The 21682-nt window shown below is 43.7% G+C and overlaps 1 protein-coding gene and 1 long non-coding RNA gene across 6 annotated transcripts in view; one reads left to right on the forward strand and one right to left on the reverse strand.

Annotated features, from left to right (window-relative positions):
* The window catches only part of HLF (HLF transcription factor, PAR bZIP family member), a 52661-nt gene extending 40376 nt beyond the window's left edge, over positions 1–12285 (forward strand). For 4 of the 5 annotated variants that reach the window (XM_070226355.1, XM_023652817.2, XM_070226354.1 and 1 more), the window contains exons 3-4: positions 2772–2992; positions 7885–12285. In XM_070226355.1, coding sequence (XP_070082456.1) covers positions 2772–2992; positions 7885–8100 — 437 coding nt within the window. In that variant the 3' untranslated portion in view covers positions 8101–12285. Of the gene's footprint in view, positions 1–2771; positions 2993–7881 lie in introns of all 5 variants that reach the window. The other variant, XM_023652816.2, reaches the window with a different exon arrangement.
* Positions 10636–15480, reverse strand: LOC111775671 (uncharacterized). Its single transcript, XR_002811528.2, has 2 exons — positions 15270–15480; positions 10636–14212 (listed from the first exon to the last, which is right to left on the reverse strand). It is a non-coding gene; the product is annotated as an uncharacterized lncRNA (long non-coding RNA).
* Positions 15481–21682: the final 6202 nt, after the last annotated feature.

Raw genomic sequence — 21682 nt, forward strand, 5'->3', positions numbered from 1 at the left:
GTTATATATCCAAACTATGGAATACAACCACCCTTTAAAAAGAATAAAGTAGTTCTATTTGTACTAACATGGGAAATTGTATATGATATATTGGTATATTGAATTTAAGATATGTGGGTAGTATATTTTGCTTAAGTCATTTGTTTGTAAAAACCAAGCTTTGAGAGGTTCACACTGAGCAGCTCAGGATGGTCTCCTCTAGGAAGAGCAGAGGATGGATTAGGGGCAGGGCAGAGGGACTCTTCTTGACACATTTCTGCATTTGTTGAGATTTTCAATGATTCTCACTCTGGTAATTTAAAAACTTAATGTAATGTTTCACTCTTAAACTGAAAATTCTTATATTAAAATTTTGCAAATCCCCAAAAGTAGGACAAAATAACAAAGATCCTCCTCCCCATTACACAATGACACTGTTGACATTTAGGAACAAAGGGGAAAAAAATGAATCCAGCAGAGTTAATTCAGTAGAAAATATAGACAAACAAGATGGCGCAAGGGTGTCTTTGGAGAGAGAGGAGACCCAGCTTTGTTTCTCAGGTCCTTTGCCATTTGCTGTTTGACGCTGGGGAAGCCATTGACCTCGTCTGTGGTCCAGTTAGGTTTTCTCCATGCTGCAGGTAGGGCTGACCTACTTCCATTGGAAGAAAGAGCCAGAGAGAAAGAATGCCGAGAAAGGTTCTGCCTAAATGTGAAGTGTTATTGTTAGAATGTCCATGAATGAATGTCAGAGCCCAGAGTGTCAGAGGGCCACCATTAAATGAGGAATACTCTTTATAGAAGCTGAACTCTGAAGTAGGCACCACGGTGAGGAGTGGGGTGGGGATAAAATAGATAAAACATGAAAGACCATCATAAAGACCATCATGTCTGGTAGAGGACGGATGTGTGTGTGTGTATGTATGAAACTTAACATTTATAAAGCAATAAAGAATAACATGTTTAATATAGCATGATAAACCAAATACTGAAGTACTAAGGAGGAACTTGAATTAACTTGGAGCAATTAGATGTGAGAAATATTAATTAAGAGATGCTTCCAGAGGGTAGGAGAAGGGTGCATCTGACCATGTGTGTGTGTTCACGTTGGGGGAGGTGGGGTGGAGTGGTGGTTGTGGTGATAGGGCATGGGTAGCTTTGTTAGGAAGTTCAAAGAGAGTTTCTAAAGGGAAAATAAAATCCCTGTTTGACTCAGACATGGTTCATTTTCTGAGGCAATGTCAAGAGGCACAAGATCAAATCTAGCTTGACACCATCCAATACAGAACTCAGCAGTCTCTAGACGCTGGAGCTGAGCTGCAGCTTGGCTAATGAGAAATCTCGGTCCTCTGCCAATGCCTCAGGGCCCATCTCTTCCTCTTTGGCAAGCAGGATACAAAGAGAGCTCAAAGCAGAGTAGGGGCCCAAAAGGTCACCCAGAACATTCATTTTGCAAGCTCCCCACCAGGCCTTTCCAGAAAACAGATGAGCATGGTTTCACAGTTTGGCTAGAATGTGAGCCAATGGCTTCGTGCTTCAACCTGGGGTAGATTTTAATGAAACCTAAAGGATCGTTCACACGTTGTCCAACCATTGGCAGTGAGGAAGAGGAGGAGATGGGCCAAACCCAGCTGAGCTGTATCCTCTCATTTATTCTCTGGGTGTGAAAGGAATGATTGTAAAATTCAGATAAAACTAGAAGCTAAGGCTCAGAGCTCGCCACATAAACGCTGTGGTCTGTTATTAAGTTCACTTTCACCAGTAAGACACATTCCAAAACGCAGTAAAGCTGTTGTTCTGTGGATGTTTGTGTGTTTCAGTGGTTTTGGCTGGTAGAACTCTCAAGTGGGAGTTAGATCGTCTTCATTATGCCCTTTCTAATTTGGTCAATATTTCTTGACCGTATCCCCTTCTCACTGTCCCCCTGCCAGTATCCATGGCCACATGGGTTATCACAACAGCCTAGTGGCTGACCTTCCCTCTCCAGTCTTGCCCCCTTCAGTCCATTCCTCACGCTGCCTGAGTCTTCTTTCCAATCTTCTGCTCCACTTGTCACTTGACTGCTCAGCATCCTTCAGTGACATTCAGGACCTTTTATAAGATCCTCACTGGCCACCTTCCTGACCACATCTCTTGCATGTACACTCCCACCCACCACCATCCTGTGCTCTGATTCAGCGCTTCAGCTGCCCAAGACAGCTTGCAGGTCCTCAAAAAGGTAACCCTCTGTCTTGTCTTTGTGCCTGGATTACCCTTTTTGATAATTACTATTTGTCTTAAGATGCAGCTACACCAAGTGTCATCTCTAGGAAGTGTCCCCTAACCTCTTTTGTGTTATGCGCTGTTGCCCCACACTCTGGAAGCATGTGCAGTTTACTTCTCTCCCAGCACCTTCACTATATCCCAACTGGCTAGTTATTGTTCTGATTCTCTGACTTGCATGGAAAACACTTTTAAGGTAGAAATCATGTATTTCTATCCATTATACCTTGCAGGGTGCCTGGCACATAGTTGTTTCTCCATGAATGTGTTATAGTTAAGAATCAATGCATGTATTTTTTAATTTAGTTTGTGAAAATGTGTATGTGGGTCTCTGTTTTACCTGATCTGACATAAGTAGGTTTACCTGCTTGTGTTCTCAGGAGCATCATGAGGATGAATAAGATAAACAATGTCAGGATCATATATAAGTAAGCTGATGACTCTTGCCCCTCATCCTGGAGCATCATCAAGTAGCTGTCTCCTGGGTCTGCCGAGAGTGTTCATGAATTAAAGCTCCTGTGTTGTTCCAGGTCAACTGTTGCCAGCAAACCGCAATACACCGAGTCCCATTGATCCTGATACCATCCAGGTCCCGGTGGGTTATGAGCCGGACCCGGCAGATCTTGCCCTCTCCAGCATCCCTGGCCAGGAAATGTTTGACCCTCGTAAACGCAAGTTCTCTGAGGAAGAACTGAAGCCACAGCCCATGATTAAGAAAGCACGCAAAGTCTTCATCCCTGATGATCTGAAGGTAAATTGGAACTGGTAATCAGGCTTTGGGCAAATGGAGAGTGGGATCAAGAGGCAAATTAAAAGGGCGACCCCAGGAAGATCACATAAGCTAGTGAACAGAGGACTCGTGAGTTTTGATCCGGTTTCATGGCACATGACTCTAGGCAAGTTACTTCCTTTCTGAGTGTCTTATGAAATATGCCTTTCGTGTCTTGATGAGGCACAGAAAAAAGGAGAAGCAATAAAATATTGGAGTGATTTACAGCTCATGAAGGAAGCGAACCCAGTACTATCTGCAGTGAAACCCGTGAAAGCCCAATAAAATGTAACCCAAATATTTCAAGGTTGGAAAGAGAAAGAAAATTATTTGGGAAGGACACTTGGACCCCAAAAGCCTCCAAGGGCTACCTTCCCTTTCAGAATTTATTGATAATTAATTGCTGCCATTTCCATGTAGGCCTCAGGAAATAACAGGCGGAGACAGGACATCTCTCCACATTGCCAACCTTGGGTGGCCAGGGTGAATTTGGTTAAGGAAGCTGGCCGGTTCCCTGACACTATTTATATGTAATGTTCACTCTGTTTCTCAAGTAATGATCACTTGAGTATCTCAACAAAAGGTTAATTCTCAGTTTGTTTTTCTCTGCTATGCTGAAGGGATGCATTATTTATAAAGGAAAATAGATTTACTTTAGGAAGTCAGATACAATTTAAAACAAAATTAATCTGACACATTTAATGATACCTTAGGAAGAGTACTCTTTCCAAAATTATGCCATTTCCACTGATCCCAAAATAGAACCATTTTTGATTAGCCATTGCTTAGAAGGTTTTGTGTTTATGCCTTTTTCCAATCTTATGGACAAGAGAGATATGGTCGTATACATTCAAGGCATCGGAACCAGGCATAATTAGCCCTTTTCTAACTTCTGGTCCCCATTTCTCAAACCCAAATGTGGTTCACATGGAGAGACACTGCTAGGTTGGAAAAAATGGGAGTTTGGGACATTGTCCTGGACCTGATTTAGACCAGTTACTTCTGCTTTTCATATCTATAAAGAGTGTTGAAGGAAAAAGCACCCACAGATTTAACTCTCTGTTGTCATGCACGTACCTGAGATTACCTTGAGTGATGAATTGGCAAATATCAGGGCTGACAGGGCCTGCAGACAGTTGTTAGACCAAAGTTATCATTTTGCAGTTGAGGAAATGGAGAAGCAGAAAGGTGAAGTAAGGTGAACACTGCTAGTGAGATTAAGGCCTGCCTGGTCCCCAAGTCTTCTAGCTTCCAGAAAGGTCACTGCAGCATGTTGGCCCTGACAAGGCTACAACAGGGGCCAAGGGGTGACAGAACAATAGCTGTCACCCTGAGAATCTAAAGAGGAAAGAGCATAATAAAGAGATGAGAAAATCTAAATTGGTAAAGGAATTGATAGACTCAGATGGAGTAAGAAAGGGGCTCCATAAGATTAGGTCCTGGGCAATTAGGTATCTTCTTTCAACTGATGCTTTTCCTCATTGTGTGTTCTTAGCCATCCAGGTCTGTGTGTATTTTAGTTTGTCTCTTAAGCCAAACCAGGGAGCCCATTCAGCATGGATTTCCTTTTGAACAGAGGGTAGTTTGAAAGGACGTGGCTGAGTAGTAGATGGCACTTCCAGCCAGACCTTCACAGGGTCTCCAAGTTTACAAGTTCAAAGCAAAGAGCAAGCTTACTTAATAACCCAGGTAACCTTGGCAACAAAGAGGCCATGTGAAGCCTGTCTGTGCTGGAATTATGCATATACTGCTGTCAAGGCTGGGCCTGACCTTTTCATGTAGCAGGTGGGGAGCAGGCAGAAACATTCTTCTGCCATGTGTCCTTAGATTTCTTCAGTTGTGACTGAAGCCTCAGGTCACACACCATGAACTTGTGCAAAGCAAGAAGCAGAGCGGTTACATATTGCTCCTTCTGGCAGAGAGGACTGAGATAGGGGTGGGTGGGAGAGGTGTTTGAGGCCCCCAGCATTGGATGAGCAAACCAACTGAGTGAAATGGCCCTTGCCAATGGACTGGCTTCCCCACCGCTGCCTGAACTTCCTGTCCCTTGAGCCATTCATTTGGGTTAGCATGCATGCCCTGGGAGAATTAAGGGGTGGCATACTGGGATTCCTAGCTGAGAATCAGTTTAATCACATTGATGATCCATTCATTCACTGCTTGTGTGTGCCAAGGCCTGTATCAGGGGCTGAGAATTCCAAGGTGAGCCAGTACTGACGTTGTTCCTACCCTCAAGGAACTTCTAGTCTGGTGAGAAAAAGGGATGTTGACCCATCAGGAGGGGGCTGGAAAGGGTGAAGCGGCATCACCCATGAGACCCTGGACTGAGGGTGTCCTTGCTGGGTGGGGGTAACTGGGCAGCCAGATGTCATTCCCACCTGGGAGATAGAGAAGGGGACAGGAGATGTAGTGCCAAATTTATCAGCCCCAACAATAGCCTGCCTCCCCCCTCCCCAACCATTATGTGATAACAAAGGGAGGCAAGCTGGTTTTCCTAGTCCAGGACAGTCCTCCTTCCATCATTCCTGCCTTCTGCATCCTCTGCTTCATTCCTATTCTTAGCTCCCCTCCACCTGAGATGGTCTCGATTCCACGCCTTTCCTAGCTCATCTACAAGTGGGACAGGCAAGGCTGGGAAATGAAAGCACCTTAGAAGAGAAAAGAGCTCTAAGACACAGAGAAGTTTGTTGTTACCCTGAGGTCAGCTAGTGACTCCCTGGTCCTTAAGACCTGGTCACAAACCACCCAGTCCATGGCCCATGGTGGTACCACCCCGTCCTCCCCCCACCACACACACAGCTTCTACAATCTCCCAGGGGCTTGTTCTCATGTACTTCTTCCCCTCCTGGCCTCCGGTTCCTCTCTGTGGAGGTTCTGACACACCTAAGTCAGCCCTTCTGTCAAGTGATCTTGGAAACCACACTCCTGGAAACGCTGATGAGTGTGGTAGATTTACTGACACTACCAGGGGGGTGGAACTGGGGCTGACAAAATAACACAGACAGCTTCCTTGAGAACTGGAGGCTTCCCTCTTGTTAATATGCCTTTAGGCCCGCTCACTCCTGTGAAGACTCCCATCTCGGAGCTCCTCCCAGCTTGTCTCCATCAAGCTGGCCTGGCCTCTCTGAGACCCCTTCTTCCAGCTCCCCTCCTCCCTTTCAGAAGCGCAAACAACAAATCTCAGCAGCAGCCTTTGCACACCTCCCCTAGCTTACTTATCCAGGTATTCTTCAAAGGACAGCCTCTTCTCTAAGAATTCTGGTACCAGCTATTATGAAGATCATTTGTTTCACTTTGTTACATTTTATTATGAAGCGTGTAAAACGCTGGGAGTGCTTTATAAATAAGATAACAGTACCAGCTTGTGAAGGGCAGACAGAAGGCGCCTGCACACTTTTTGTGTCTCACATTTTCTTTGTTCAGGACAGATGTCTGCTGAGGATACTGGGCAGGTATGGGGTGGACCACTGACCTTGGACCTTGCTTGCAGCCTTGGCCCCAACCCATGTGACCTCTTCCAATGCCAACTGCCCCTTGGAATCCTGGGGGAGGGTAAAAACTGGCCTCACGCACTTCTTCTGGGTGGCATGTAACTGCAGGTGTTAGCCTTGCTAGGATGGAGGGACTTGCTGTTGCAAGTTCTTGAAAAAAGGGGGTGCAAAATTCGCCAGGTAGCACCATGAATGAATCGGGGAGGCCTGAAGGAAGACTTGCATTCCTTAGACTTCTTAGGCAGGTTTTCTTTTGTTTTGGCAGGGGGAGCAGCAACGGGGGGAAGGGTCGATGGCTTTCACAGCAAGCACAGTTAAACATTCCTCAGGCTGAGTCAGGCCTAGGGAACACTTAGGGAGGAAATGAGCATAAATTATTTAAGTGCGAACCACCAACGTGAATACATGGATTAGTGGCAGGTTGAAGTTTGGTGTTTTTCATTTTTGTTTTTGATTACCAAAACATGTACATGCCCATTATAGAATATTCTAATAGGCTATAAAATAAAAAGTAAATATCCTACCTCTCTCCTCCCTCCTTCATTCCCCGTTCTCAAGGCACCACTTTTTATAGCTTGGTATAGATCCTTCTGGACCTCTTTCTATGAATAGATAATATTATCAGTATTTTTTTTAACCAAAGTGGGATGAGGCCGTACGTATTTATCTGCAAATTGCCATTGTTTCCACCCACTAGTGGTGTATCATGCACATCTTTTTGGTTCAGCTGGATCATTATTTTTAACAGCTGCAGAGTATCCTTTTGCATAACTCTATCATAATGTAGTTATTAAATCTCCTACTGGTAATTAGTTTTTTTCTTCATTTTTCTATTACAAACAATACTGCAATAAAAATGTTGTGCCCGTGTCTATGTGCACACACATGAAGATTGCTATAGGATGAAATCCTAGAAGTGGAGTTGCTAAATTGATGGTATGTGCATTTAAATAACTGAGAGATATTGCCAAGTTGCCTTCCAACAATATTGTATCAGTTTATACCAAAAAGCGTCTGAGTGCCCATGGAAGAAAAAGGTTTGTAAAATAAATTTTCAGCAAAGAGAGTAAAGAAATTTGGAATGTAATTTAGGGTGTGAGGTACCCCACTTGCTTTCATTCCTCTGATCTCTCCTCCTTGGGCACTACACTGCTGGGCAAAGAGAGTAGGAGCATATTGTGACATGTTGGTCCTTGCTCAGGAAGGAAGCCACGGCCCAGGGACCACTCTCTCAGACAAGCAGAAACTAAAGGAAGGAGACACAAGTTAAGACGCCTGGGCTGGTGCCTCAGCACAGCCCTGAGGCCTGCCAGCACTGTGGCTGACACAGCTCTGCTGAAATCTAATATCTTGTTTCTTTTTCCTTCTGTAACTAATGAGCAGGATGACAAATACTGGGCAAGGCGCAGAAAGAACAACATGGCGGCCAAGCGCTCCCGTGATGCCCGGCGGCTGAAGGAGAATCAGATTGCCATCCGGGCGTCGTTTCTTGAGAAGGAAAACTCGGCCCTCCGCCAGGAGGTGGCTGACTTGCGAAAGGAGCTGGGCAAATGCAAGAACATACTTGCCAAGTACGAGGCCAGGCACGGGCCCCTGTAGGATGGCATTTTTGTGGGCTGGCTTTTGAATAGATGGACCGTTTGTTTCCTGTCTGATAGCACCACACCTGAAGCAACCTTTCTGACATCAGCACTTTACCAGAGGCATAAACACAACTGACTCACATTTTGGTGTGTATGTGTGTGCATAGATGTGCTTGTGCTCATGTGTGTGGTCAGCGGTGTGTGTGCGTGCGCGCGCGCGCGTGCGTTCCTTTGCACTTGCCATTTTAAGATAGCCCTCTCATCATCTTTTAGTTCCAAAAAAGAAAGGTGCCATGTTTTTACTGGACTACGGAGACCTCTCGTGGGTTTCCCTGCCCCTCTCTTCACTCCTGCCCTCTCCTCGTTGCTTCATGTTCGCTCTGACGTCCTCTTCCAGGACCCTCTGCTTGGATTCGCTAAGAAGGGCCCTGGTAAAATAGTAGATCTCAGTTTTCAAGACTACGAGCTCTTGTTTCTGTTTAATCTGTAAGTTACCGTGCTAATAAGGTGCACAAAATTACTTAGCACTACACTGCAGTTCTCTTCGATTATAGGTTGCTTCCCTCATATTTTTGGTTTTGGTGATAATTGTCTTCAAATTTAAAGTGCTGTTTAGATTTATTAGATCCCATATTTACTTACTATCTACTAAGTTTCCTTTTAATTCTACCGACCCCAGGTAAGAGTACTATTATAGAACACAGAGTGTGTTTTTGCACTGTCTGTACCTAAAGCAATAATCCTATTGTACGCTAGAGCATGCTGCCTGAGTATTACTAGTGGACGTAGGATATTTTCCCTACCTAAGAATTTCACTGTCTTTTAAAAAACAAAAATTATGGTAATGCATTTGAGCATGCCCAGAACATCCCCAGGACAGGGAAGCAGAGGGAAATGCCGGGTCTAAGAACGAGGGGTTAATTTATCAGTAGATGAGCCAAAAATAATGCATCTTGGAAGAGCTTTTGACATTGGTATGTTTGGTTTTGTTCTCTCCCCCTCCCATACCCCCAGCCCCTACTTTTCTAGTTAACTTTTTCCATATCCCTCTTGATATTCAAAACAATTCAATTACTTAAGATTCAGTTTTCCCCATTTTTTGTAATATATATATTTTTGTGAATTATACCTTGCTGTTTTTAAAAATCAGTTAATTAAGTTAAGAAGCTGATGTTTTGTAAGACCCTTTTTCCTAGTGGTGTCATTTTTGAATGCTTCATAAATTAATGATCCTAGAGCTTACGTTTCTTATTCTCTGTTTGCTTTTGAACGTATGTGCTCTTATAAAGTGGACTTCTGAAAAATGAATGTAAAAGACACTGGTGTATCTTGGAAGGGGATGGTGTTGTCACAAACTGTGGTTAATCCAATCAATTTAAATGTTTACTATAGACCAAAAGGAGAGATTATGAAATTGTTTAATGTTTATACAGAGTAATTATAGGAAGTTCTTTTTTTTGTACAGTATTTTTCAGATATAAATACTGACAATGTATTTTGGAAGACATATATTATATATAGCAAAGAGACAAGGAAAACTATTCCATGTTTTAAAATTATATAGCAAAGATATATATTCATCAATGTTGTACAGAGAAGAAGCGCTTGGGGGTTTTTGAAATCTTTAATCTTTTACGCCTATCACTGACACATCAGCATGTTTTCTGCTTTAAATTAAAATTTTATGGTGATATCAAGGCTTGCTGTGACGAGTCCTGCTCTTAAATATATAAAAGGAGCTTTCTTGTTTCCTATTAGGTCTCAGAAAGAAGTCAGTTAATGTCACCCAAAAGCACAAAATGGATGTTAGTCAAATATTTATTGGATGATACTGTGTTTTTTAGGAAAAGCATCTGCCACAAAAATGTTCAGTTCACAATTATGAGTTCCTGGAATGGAATATCAGCAAAAGCACCCCAAACCATTCTGTTCTCCCCGATGGGCACGTGCGTCTTATGCAGTGTAAGATTGATGTCAGTGCTATGTGTATGGTTTATAATTTGATAGATGTTTTGACTTTAAAGATGATTGTTGATTTGTTTCACTAAGTTGTATAATGTCAAGAGATTCTGCTGTTATTGCAAAGAAACATTTTGTGTTAGATTAAAACACCCTTTCCTTGATGGGATTTTCTAGTTTCCTGCCTCCAGAGTACCTAATTCTTTAACGACCTTGGGGTCTCCTTGTCAGTCCATCACAATGCTTCTCTCATAGCGTCATAGTCTTGGAAAACCTGACGAATGGGATATTCCTACTAGGTATCCATTTGTCCTAAGCTGTAGATTGCAGTGGGAGACGGGAGAGTATTGGAATGAAATACATTGTGTAGGGAAATAAGTAATAAAACAAACAAAACTGTTTGCAGTGTTAAGCAGAACTGAATAAGTGATATTCAGAAAGGAACACAAGTGGACACAGAGTTGGTTTTTTTATAGATAAAGAGGCTAATTGCAGCAGAATTATTAAAGGGCAGTAGTGACTAAAACAGAGACAGATGATACCTTTGAGTGGAGAAGTGTTGAAGGATTGCATCCAGAATCATTTAAGTATAAAATGGTAGCTGACAAAACTGTATTGGAGCACTGGTCTTTCTTTGAATTAGGTTGTTTGTATCAAATGAGCATCACAAATGTTTTCCACAGAAGAAATAAAAAGATCATAATAAAACTTATTCTTTTGCATACCAGGGGAGGTTTCAGAAACCTACCTTGTCTTAAAAATTTGAAAACTTTGGAGTCTGTATAGGTAGGTGCCTTATATGTAGGTCATTGTCACCACACACACGTGAGCATGCACTCCTGCACTCTCCGCCTTCTATCCAGGGCAGTGAAATGGTAAATAAGGCAGTTCTGCTAAATGGCACGGGAAGCCGTGGCCCAATTTGGAATGACTTGGATCTACCAGGGTCAGATGAGATCTGCAGACTGCAGCTACTGTAAGAGTCCTGTTGTCATTTTTCTCCTTTTCATCATAAGCATCTTTCAGAGATTAATTACTTGGCCATTAAAAATGAATCCAAATCATACGTGCCAACATCATTTTGACACAATTTGGAGTGAGCTGCCTAGGACTTCCTGACAAGGTCGCATCATCATTTCTTTGAACTAGATTTGCAAAGAAAGGCAAAAATTTATCAGCCTCTTCTGCCCCTGCTACCTTCAGGAGGTAGGCGGGGAACAGGAGGGCTGCAAGTGATCACTTCCTCCTCTTAAGAAAGTGACCACCTTTTGACCATTCAGATCCCACACCGGGCAAGACTGGGATAGGCCTTTCATCTTCACATATGACAGGCCTCCACGAAACCATCCCTTGAAGCAGAAGGACCATTTGTTCAAGGAGAGTGCAGTTGGGATTCTGGCATTGGGTGGCATGCCAGAATACCCAGATAACCCACAGTTTTCTTCTAACTCACCGGTTTTGTGAGGGAACTCAAAATAATTCTAAATGTACATTTAAAAGGCCTTGGGTGTGTTTTCTGAAGAGTCAAGAAGGATTTTGTGGGCCCCCACCCATAACCCAGGGTAAAACAACATCCCTTCTGTAAAATGCAAAATTATACTTTGCTTTTTCCAGTAATTTATCTCATTTTCTCCCGATGTTCCTTTTAGGAAATCTCAAACTTTATCAGTCAGAGTGGTCCCAAAGCAGGCTGGCTTGGCTTGCTTGCCTGTATGGGGGTGTAGAGGCCTGGATCTAACCCGAGGTCAGCAAGCTGCAGGTGAGTGGAGACTGGGTGTTCTGCCCTCCATGTGGTAGAGCCCTTCTGCTCCCAGTCTGCCAGCTTCCTGCTGAGGGCTCCCAGGCCCTGCTGGGGAGGCCAAGGTCTCCTCCAGGATTTCTCTACAATCAGTAATATCATTTTAAAAATGAGCAAAGCCTTCTCCTACATCTTGATCTATTGCATTTGGCAACTGAAGTCAGTGCATTTTAGAGAGGGCCAGGGGTATGTAGGGGAGTGTGTGTGTGAGAATATTTAAGGCAAGACGTACAATCTTTAATTTGGGAGCGCCTTACCAAACATAATAATCTACCATTATCCTTTTGGCAACACCACAAAGATTGCATCTGTTAAACAGGTACAAGTTCACATGAGGTCAGTTTAATTGTACACGTGGTATCGGTGGTGTTTATGCTGTTAAGTCCAAACCTTTGTCTGTTATTCTTAATGTTTAATAAACTTTGAATTTTTTTCTTTCTCTCATGTATTGTTGTTGACAGTCTACTAGAAATTAGATTCGATTCCCACTTTTATCACAAAAAGACCATTTACAGAGGTTAATTACATAGATAATAGCATGATAGCACTATAGAATTCATAATAAATTAACACTTATTGAGTGCTTATATGCCAGATACTGTGCTAAACACTTACATGGACTGTTTAATCCATGTCAACCCTATGAGGTAGGGACAATTGTTATCCCCATTTTACAGAAGAGAAAATAGAAGGTTTGGGAGGTTAAGTAGCTTACCTAACATTACCTAGAAGTGACAGAGATGAATTCTGATCCATTGAATGGGCATCATTTAGAGGGCGGTTCCCAAAAACCAGTCCAAAGACTGTTTTCTAGGTGGAAGTCTAAGAATTGTCTGGGAGCATATTACAGGACTACAGACCTAGCAATACTGAGTTAGCAGATCTGGAGTGGGGCCCAGAAATTGAAATTTTTTGAAGACTCCCTGCTAACTCCCATGGGTGGCCAAGTAATTGGAGCCAAGGATTTATAGACTTGGCCTTACTTTGAGTTCCTGAGCTTTGGGGCATCTGCATAGAAGCTTCAAAACTTTCATAATTACCTGAAATTGTATGCAACTTTTTGTGTATAAACACATATATTCATTTTTCTGTAGAGGAGATCTATGGCTCTTTTTCCTCCCCCTAAAATAATCTGTGATGTAAGATAGAATAAAGACCCCTGATTTATAAGAAGGCTGATGGAGTGTGGTGGTTCCCAGCCCAGGCTGCCATTAGAGTCACCTGAGGAGCTCAAAACATTGGCACTGCGTGGGCCACAGCGCAGGCCAAGGAATTCAGCATCTCTGGCATGTGAGAAGGAGGTTCTGTGGTGAGGAGCTTGATGAAACTGGATTCAGAGCTGTCACTTAGCAGGTGTGTGACCTTGAGCAATCACTAAGCAATTTTGAACCTAAATCTCTTCATCTGTGAAATGAAGGTGTAATCTCCACCTCTGAGGGTTGTGGAGAGAACTAATGACATAACAAATGTCTAGTCTCTGGCACATGATACATCCTCAATAAATAACTGCCGTGAGGGCCCGGGGAGTAGAATGTGTGCCTGGAGCACTTTTCCCAGTTCAATATTTCAGACCGTTTTTTCCTTCAAAGAGGACAGAAAACAGTTCTGTTCAGAAGACAGAGCAGGGAGTAATGGTGTGGGAATGGGTGATGCCCTCACATAGATAATGTTTACATACTCTGACATCCGTAATAGATGATAGCTTTGTACACAGGTCAGTGGGCATCCATCCTCTTGGTGGCACCACCCAGTTTAGATTGAGCAGTTATAAGTTAGGGTTCAGCTCTACTTTTATCATCAAACACCTTTCTCCTCTCTTGGAAGAATAGGTACAATGGCCTTAACTTAAGATTCTCTTTGGGCAACTCATTTTATATTTGGTGTCTTCAAATCTCTTAGAAGAAATGACTGCTTCTGCATGCCTGAGGGACGTTGGACTCTAATATGGCAGGAACCAATATGAAGCCAAGCTGTGCAGACGCCCAGTCACTCACAAGCCCTCAGTCCACAGACCCATCACACGCTGCCCATGTGGGACAACTCTCCCATTTCACATTTAAGACATAACAAACCACCCAACCATCAAGCCCTTCTCTTCAAAGCCAAGAATTCCATTCCCTCTTTGAAGGTCATTGGCTTAGAAGTCTCTTTGGGCATCTTTAGTCAGGAACTGGGGAAGAATTTTTGAAATCTTGCCTCTGTGGTCCAGAGATGGCTTCTTGGTAGTAAATCAAAAGGACCTTTTATGGACGAAAGGCTGATGAAGAAGATGGTGAGCTTCCTCTGCCTCCCGGGCTTTGAGTCAGTGAGGACTTGGTCCAAAGGCCCCTCCCTCTGACTTCTTTTCATCCTACAAAGCCTGGCACAGTGCCTGGAAACCATAGGAAAATCTGATAATTACTGAGTCCCAAGCCTTGTACCTGCCACATCTTATTTAATTCTTACACCATGAAATAAGTACTATTATTATCCCTGGTTTGCAGATGAAGCAACAGGCTCACGGAAAATGAAGGAAGCAGAATTTAAACCCAGACACAAAGCCTGATTCCAGAGTTTGTGGTCTATACCAACTACTCCATGGCTTCTTTCATAAATGAGTTGCACAGCAAAGGCAAAAGGCATTGGCTGTGGTTAGGAGGGTGAGCCTGGAGCAGACAAACCTGGACTTGAATCCCAGCTCCGTCACTCACCATCTGTACGACTTTAGAAAATTCACCAAATCACCCCGAGCGTTATTTGTAAAATGGGCATAATAATACTCTCTTTATAGGGTTGTTAGTAGGATTAAGTGAGAGCATGCATGTAAAACACTTAGATCAATCCCCAGAGTATAATAGGAATTCAAAAAAGATTTGCTTTTTGTAATAATAGTAATTATTAATTTGCTTGATTTGATTTCACTAGTGATGTGTTAAGTTAGAGTCAGGCCATACATTGTATATTTTAGTGGATGCATTTTTATCCTGCAAATACTTGATTCAATAGCCACTGCTGGGTTTTGGCAACATCCCTGTTTTATGGATGAGTAAACAGGGGAGAGAGTCTGACCGCTTCATGAGCCAAATTATGTTTCTGAGATTGATTTTATATACATAAAATTCATGAAGCTTTACCAATTTTAAGCCAATTATGTTGCCTGTGATATTGTGGGGATTTTGGAGATCTTTACTTTAATGAATGTCCTGAATGTACTGAAAGACAGCCTTGCAGCACGAGAGGAGCCCCCTGCTCACACAGAGATGGAAAGTCATGGGTGATTCCTAAGAGTCTTCCTCTTAGCATCTGCCTTCAGGCCTGCCTCGGTCTCCCCTATCCCTACCTATCTCTGTCTCTATCTCTATCTCTATCAGTTCCTGCTAATCACCTGTAGACCGAGGCCCAGGCCCACACCATCCATGACAAGGGTAAGAAATACGTCAGCAGCTTACCAAACCATTTCTTTTCCTTCTGGATGTTCATCTAGATCACTTTTTCCAGCTCCCCTTGTATTTGATGTGGCCATATAACTGAATTCTGGCCACTGGAATAAGAGCAGAAGTGATCATGGCTGTCACTTCACCACTGGTCAATAAACATTGCCACATGATCCTCTCTCTCTTCTTCTTCTGGCTGCAACAGACAGCCTCAGGAAGGTGGAGACTAAGAAAGAAGGTACAGAGGTCCCTGAGTCACTGAACTGTTACATGAGGGACAAAAGTCTTCCCTGTATTAAATCTTTGAGATGCTGGGGTTGATTGTTGCAGTGGCCAGCCTCTCTGATCTGAGAACATTCTTCTGAAGTCCAGTCCTTATTTGAGGTCTTGACATCTTTGCCAAGCTCCTCCCCATGAGGGGAGTGGAGGATGGTTCCTGGTTGGAATGCAGGCTCATCAGCTCTCACATAGGTGACTTTGAGGTTTACCTACCTCCTGGACAGACCTTTCACGCTAGTTTGGCGCAGCCTGCTGGGTTGGGCCTTCAGATTATCACTGCCTGCATCTTGCCTTAGCTTGCCCTGCATTTGAACACTGTCCAGAGCTATCCAGTTGCCCTCGGGGGATGAGCCTCTACATCCAGGCCAGCTTTCCTAGTCTTCATCCCCTCCCCGAGTCCAAACTCTCCCCTGGCCTCTTGTTCTCACTTCCATCCCTCACCCTAGGTATTCAGAGACTCACCTAGAAATGAGGCCTAACATTTCTTAGAGCACTGATCTTCCCATTTTCTTACTCACATACTCCCTAAAATTCTTTTTAAACCATGAAGCCGCAATGCACATTATAAAGTTGACGTTTAAAATTTTTCATCACAAGTTTAAATAGTTGCAAAGGATGCAATAGCTGCTCTAAGTATTGGTGTTTTGAAATAAACCACTACATGCCTCTTTCTAATGTATCCAATGAACTATAGAAACCCTAGAGATTTGATACCAACATACATTTGAAAAATGCAGTTGGAATTTGTGCAGCCCTGCTTTTTTCCTCAGAATCGTTGTTTCCATTGTATTTTCCCTCCTTGAATTTGTTCCTCATGTCATATATTTTTGTGCTTGAAAGTCTTGTATTCACCCTCATCATATTTTTCAGCCATAAAACCGTATCTACAGACTGAGATTGTTATTTTTATTGTCTCTGAACATAAGGCTCAAAAAGTTTTTAAAGATTTTCTTTAGGTATGATTTACAGTCACCTTTATTACTACTATACAATTGATCAAAACCATATACATATATTACATTTTTGGGTAAATTTATTATGGACCTTAGAAAGCAAAACTTTAATGAAACTACAAATCTAGGGAGATGGATATGGGTGGTTGTGGTGCCTTGACAACGAAAGACTTTGCAGACAGCCAACTTCTGTCTGCAGAGACAGCCGACTTCATTGCCCCTTGGTGCCCCAGACTTCTTACACCGGAACTAGAGCCCTGAACTGTAGTAAGATTTAGGTTGGGTGGGAAGTACGCATATCTCTGGTAAAGTGGGAGGAGTATGATTGTGGAAGAGGAGGAAAGGAAAGGAGAAACAGCATGAGGCCTCAGCAACAAGCACTTTCTTAGGCAGATCAGTTTAAGAAAAAGTACCTAGAGAAGTCGAGGATCTAGAAATTCTCTTAAAATTTGCCTCCGCACCCATATCTCTTGGATATACTTTGTGTACCACTGGATGCATGGCTCCCCAAATCTGGAGATTATGCAGCCTCAAAGCAGGACATTTGAGTGGGGTGGATGGGGGTTAGGGAGCAGAAAGGTCATTTAGCCAAGTCTTACATTTTTAAAATGTGAGAATTTACATTTCAAATTAGGATGTTTGATTTGTCACCAAATGAATATACATTCACAGAGATAGAATGACAACTTTTTTGTAACTTTCTTTGGGCATTCTTCATCTTTTGAAGTATACTTTAAAATACATAAATTAGAACAGGCCCCAAATCTCCCTCAACCTCTGGGGGGAAGCAGGAAGGGTCTAGGGGGCTCACAGGGAAGGGGATGGTTGAGCTGAGTGAGGAAAAGCAGGAGTTTGTCAGGAAAAGATGTGGAGGGACATTCCAGGTAGCACAGACATGAGAGAGAATGGAGCCCTCCTAGGGGTGACAGCACTGTTGGATCATAGGGTATGAGGAGGAGAGTGATGGAAAATGAGGTATGGCCAGACCATCAGTGTCCTTGCATACCACTCCAAGGCCTTTGGTCTTTTTCATGATCAGGAGGATGACATAAGCAGATTCCTGTATTAGAAAGATTGCACTGGCAGCTATGTGGAAGATGGATTGCAAGGAATTAGGAAGAGTTGGAGGGTGAGGGATGTTCTACATTAGTCTCCAAATAAGGCTCTAAGCTTGAGATGGATGGATGGATTCAAGAGCTATTTAGGGAGTTGAATCCATGGGGTTTGGTGGAAGAGTCAAGGGCAGTCCTAAGGTTTCATTTACATGATCTCAGCTGATCAGTGTTTCCCAGCCAGGGATGCATAGCAGGCTCATCTGGGGAGCTTGTAAAAACACCTATGCCTATACCACCCTGAGACTTGCAGCCTCTGGTATGGAAGACTAGCCTGTTTTCCTTAGAAACTTCTCCCAGTTGAGTCTCCCCTGCACACCCCTGGTTGGACAGCACTGCACTGACCCTCTAAACACTCTGAGAAGGATGTGGATCAGAAATTGTAGCCTTCACCTTTCACTTAAAGAAACTAAGGCTCAAAGAGTTCTGAAATCAGAATTTCTGGAGCAGAACGTACAACTAGGAAATGGTAATGCCAGGGTTTATAGCCAAGCCTTTTGGACTCCAAACCCTTTACTCTTCCAGATATGCTGATCCTTGCCTACCTGCCTGTTCTCCTGTTCTGCTTGCCCACCTGGCTTAGAGAGTCCTGAGTGGGCCTGACGTGTTTATACTTGTGAACTCCACCTCCATCCACAGCTGCCCGAACCAGGACGGACACCTACCCCTAGAGAAGCCACTCCATCGAATCAGCTAAGAATCTGATCTAAGACTGGCTCTCAAACATTGCTGCCCATTTGAATCACCTAGGGAGCTTTAAAAAAGAAAATCCTGATGTCCAGGACATAAACCTTTATACTGATTGTATCAGAATCTGCTGGAGCGGGTGGAACCCAGGTATCAGTAGTTTAAAAATTCCCCAGGCCCTCCTGGCCCAGTGGTGTAGTGGTTAAGTTTGCATGCTCTGATTCAGCTGCCTGGGGTTTGTGGATTCCGATCCCAGGCACAGACCTACACACTGCTTATCAAGCCATGCTGTGGCCGTGTCCCACATGCAAAATAGAGGGAGATTGGCACAGATGTTAGCTCAGGGATAATCTTCCTCAAGCAAAAAGAGGAAGATTGGCAATGGATGTTAGTTCAGGGCCAATTTTCCTCGCACACACACACACACACACACACATTCTCCAGGGAGTTCCAATTGCAGCTTGTGAATTGGTGACCTAAGTTCTTGCTACTCAAAGTGTGGTCCACAGATCAGCAGCATCAGCATTATCTGGGGGCTTGTTAGAAAGGCAGACTCTTGGGTCCCACTCCAGAGTTACTGAATCAGAATCAGTATTTTCATAAGATCTCCAGGTGATGCTTATGCACATTACAGTTTTCAAAGCATTCCTCCAAACAACATGGAGGGACTGAATGAATCAGTGGAGGAGGAATGCAAATTAGTAAAGGTCCTTGCAATTCTACAAAATCCTTGGACCTCTCTAATCCCTGCCCTTCCTCATATTTAATTGTTCAGCTTCCCTTGGATTCAATGTGATCTCTAGCATCATAATTACCCCCCACACCATCCCACCTTTGATTGGGCTAATTTGAGTTGGCTTCTATTTCTTGCAACCATGGGTGTCACAAGACACCTGCTTTTTAAAATTTCCTTTGGTCGGAATCAACCAAAGTGCCTTGCAAAGTGCTTCAACATAGTGGGAGCACTAAGTCATTGCTAGTTTTTTGGTGCATGGTCTCAAAAGATTTCCTTCTGAATGACAACTTTTTGGACAAAACTCACCAGAGATGAGGGGCTTGTGGCAAAGATCAAGCACTATTTTCCTCTTCCCCTTGGGCTTGGGGATGTGGTGTGGAAATAGCACAGGCTTTGGAGTTGAAATAACTGCATTCAAGCCCTGTCTCTGACATCTGTTGATTCAATAAACAAATATTTGTTGAGCATTTGCTATGGAGAAGCCCTTTTTAGCTGGTAACACTAAATCTTTCTGCGCCTCAGAGTCATTTAATGCCATTTTAATATTTTATTTGCATTAAGCAAGATAACATAAATAAAGCCCCTGTCAGCCTGGAGTATATTAGCCGCTCAACAAGTATTCGTTCCTTCCCTCACCCTGCCCAGGCCCCTCCTCCTCCGACGACCTTGCAGGAGATAAACAAGAAGTGCCTGGAAGGAGAGGCCCAGGATCAGGATTCTCTCTCTGGCCTTTGAAAATCAAATGACTAACACAAGGACGTGACAAAACATGATGAAACTGTTTAGCACTTTTGTCCCTGAGGCTAGATTTACTTGTAAAGTTTCTACCCTACCATGTTAGAGGAGAGGGAAGGGATTAAGAAAGGAATCTTGGAGCATCTCTCAACCATTACCCTTGTTTTAGGATGAGAAATCAAACATTTGCTGGTGGAGGCTGGATTCCATCCTAGGTTTGCAAACTCCCAGTCTAATGCTCATGCTGGAACATCAACCTTGCCCCCTGAGAACATCATCACATCTTTAATCTTCCACTCCAAGATAAATTGGTAGTGGAACATCATTGACTTTTGTACCCCATGATCACCACTAACTTCTGAGAGCCTTCCCAGATTAGCATAGACTTAAGTAAAACCAGGAAGCTTGCTTTGCTAATATGACTTCAAGTTCTTCTGGCTGTACCCCAGCTCCCCAAATAGATTTCAGCCCCTAAGCCACTTCTATCTGGAAATTCTGAAGCCATTACTGAAAATGAGTCCCAGGATGTAAAGAATTGGAGATCTATGCCTTTTAATATGAACCCACAGTCCCCAGCCAACTGGGAATTGTGCAATTTTCTGGGGAGTCGATGGCTTCCAGCATGAGTCACAAGGTCCAGCAACAATCCGGGTTTCTTCTCTAGTAATCAGTTCTGTCCTTTCTCTCGGCAGCCTCCTGTGACTTGAGAAGTGGGTGAGAGGAAGGAAAGAAAAGGGCTGGTCTCCTCGTGAACTTCTCATATGAGGAGGATGCACTCAGGGAGGAAAATCATTCCACCGCACATGATAAGAATCCTGACATGTCTGAACAGTGAGGACAGCTGAACGTTCCCTCATCTGTTTCTCATTTGGGCCTTTCGGCAGCCCTGAGAGGTGCTCAGGGTAGAACAAACAAGGAAACGGAGGGTTGATGGCAAGCCTTGTCCAAGTGCAGCAAGGAGTGGGCAGCCTGTGCTGCAGGGTGTGTTTTGACATCCCTGCAGACCCTCAGGGAGTATGTGCTGATCCCAGCCCATCACACGGGTCTCCTCAACACCCTGCAGACACACCCCGACTTTCTCAGCTATAATGAAAGAATTTTGAATAAATCTTAAAAACTAAATGCCTCTGACAGGGTGCTGACTCCCCAGCCTGCACCGTGGCGCTTCTCCACCCACCACCTCGGAGATCAAAGATTATGATTTGTGAGACAGCAGCCAGGGATCAGCTGATTTCATCTGGGATAGAACTGTCTTTCCTAAAAATGAATCTTCCCCACCCGTAACCTTATTCTCCTCTTCCTAACTTTTCTGTTCGTAGCTTTCAAGTCCAGAAAATGAGAGTCCTTTGACAAGGCTCCTTGGACGGCCTGGAGGCGCCCCTCCCTGTCTGCACCCCACCCCACCTCCTACCGGGGCAGCAGACCCCTTCACCCCTCCTTCAGGTCCCCCTGTTCCCCGCTGCCCTCCCAGAACTACAGAGGGAAGCGAACACACACAAAAGCCTCATGAAAAGCTACCTTGAAAAGACCAAAGTGCCTTTCTTTCTTTTGAGTGAAGATGAATCTCAGAAATAGAGAAAAAGTAATTTAAAAGAGGAGACAGGGGTGGGTGAGCAGAAAGGAGATGAGACTTCCCTTGGTCTCACAATTCTCAGTGGGAAGCTGGGATTTGAGCTATTTGTGCACAGAGATGGTCTTTCTCTTTCTCTCATTCCTTTTCTCCCTCTCCCTTGCTCCCTCCCACTCTCCCTTCTTTCTTTCCTCCCTCAGGTGTGTGGTGGTGGAAGGGGGATGTGAGTGGGTGGATGTGGATGAGAGGTGGGAATGGCTATAGGGGAAGTGTGGATGGAGATTCAAGACCCCAGGCAGGTGGATGGGATAGGAAAAGCCCAGAGTTCCTAACCCCCTGATTGTGACCTGTAAACA

This window comes from Equus caballus, chromosome 11 (genome assembly GCF_041296265.1).
Source record: "Equus caballus isolate H_3958 breed thoroughbred chromosome 11, TB-T2T, whole genome shotgun sequence".
Taxonomy (NCBI): Eukaryota; Metazoa; Chordata; class Mammalia; order Perissodactyla; family Equidae; genus Equus; species Equus caballus.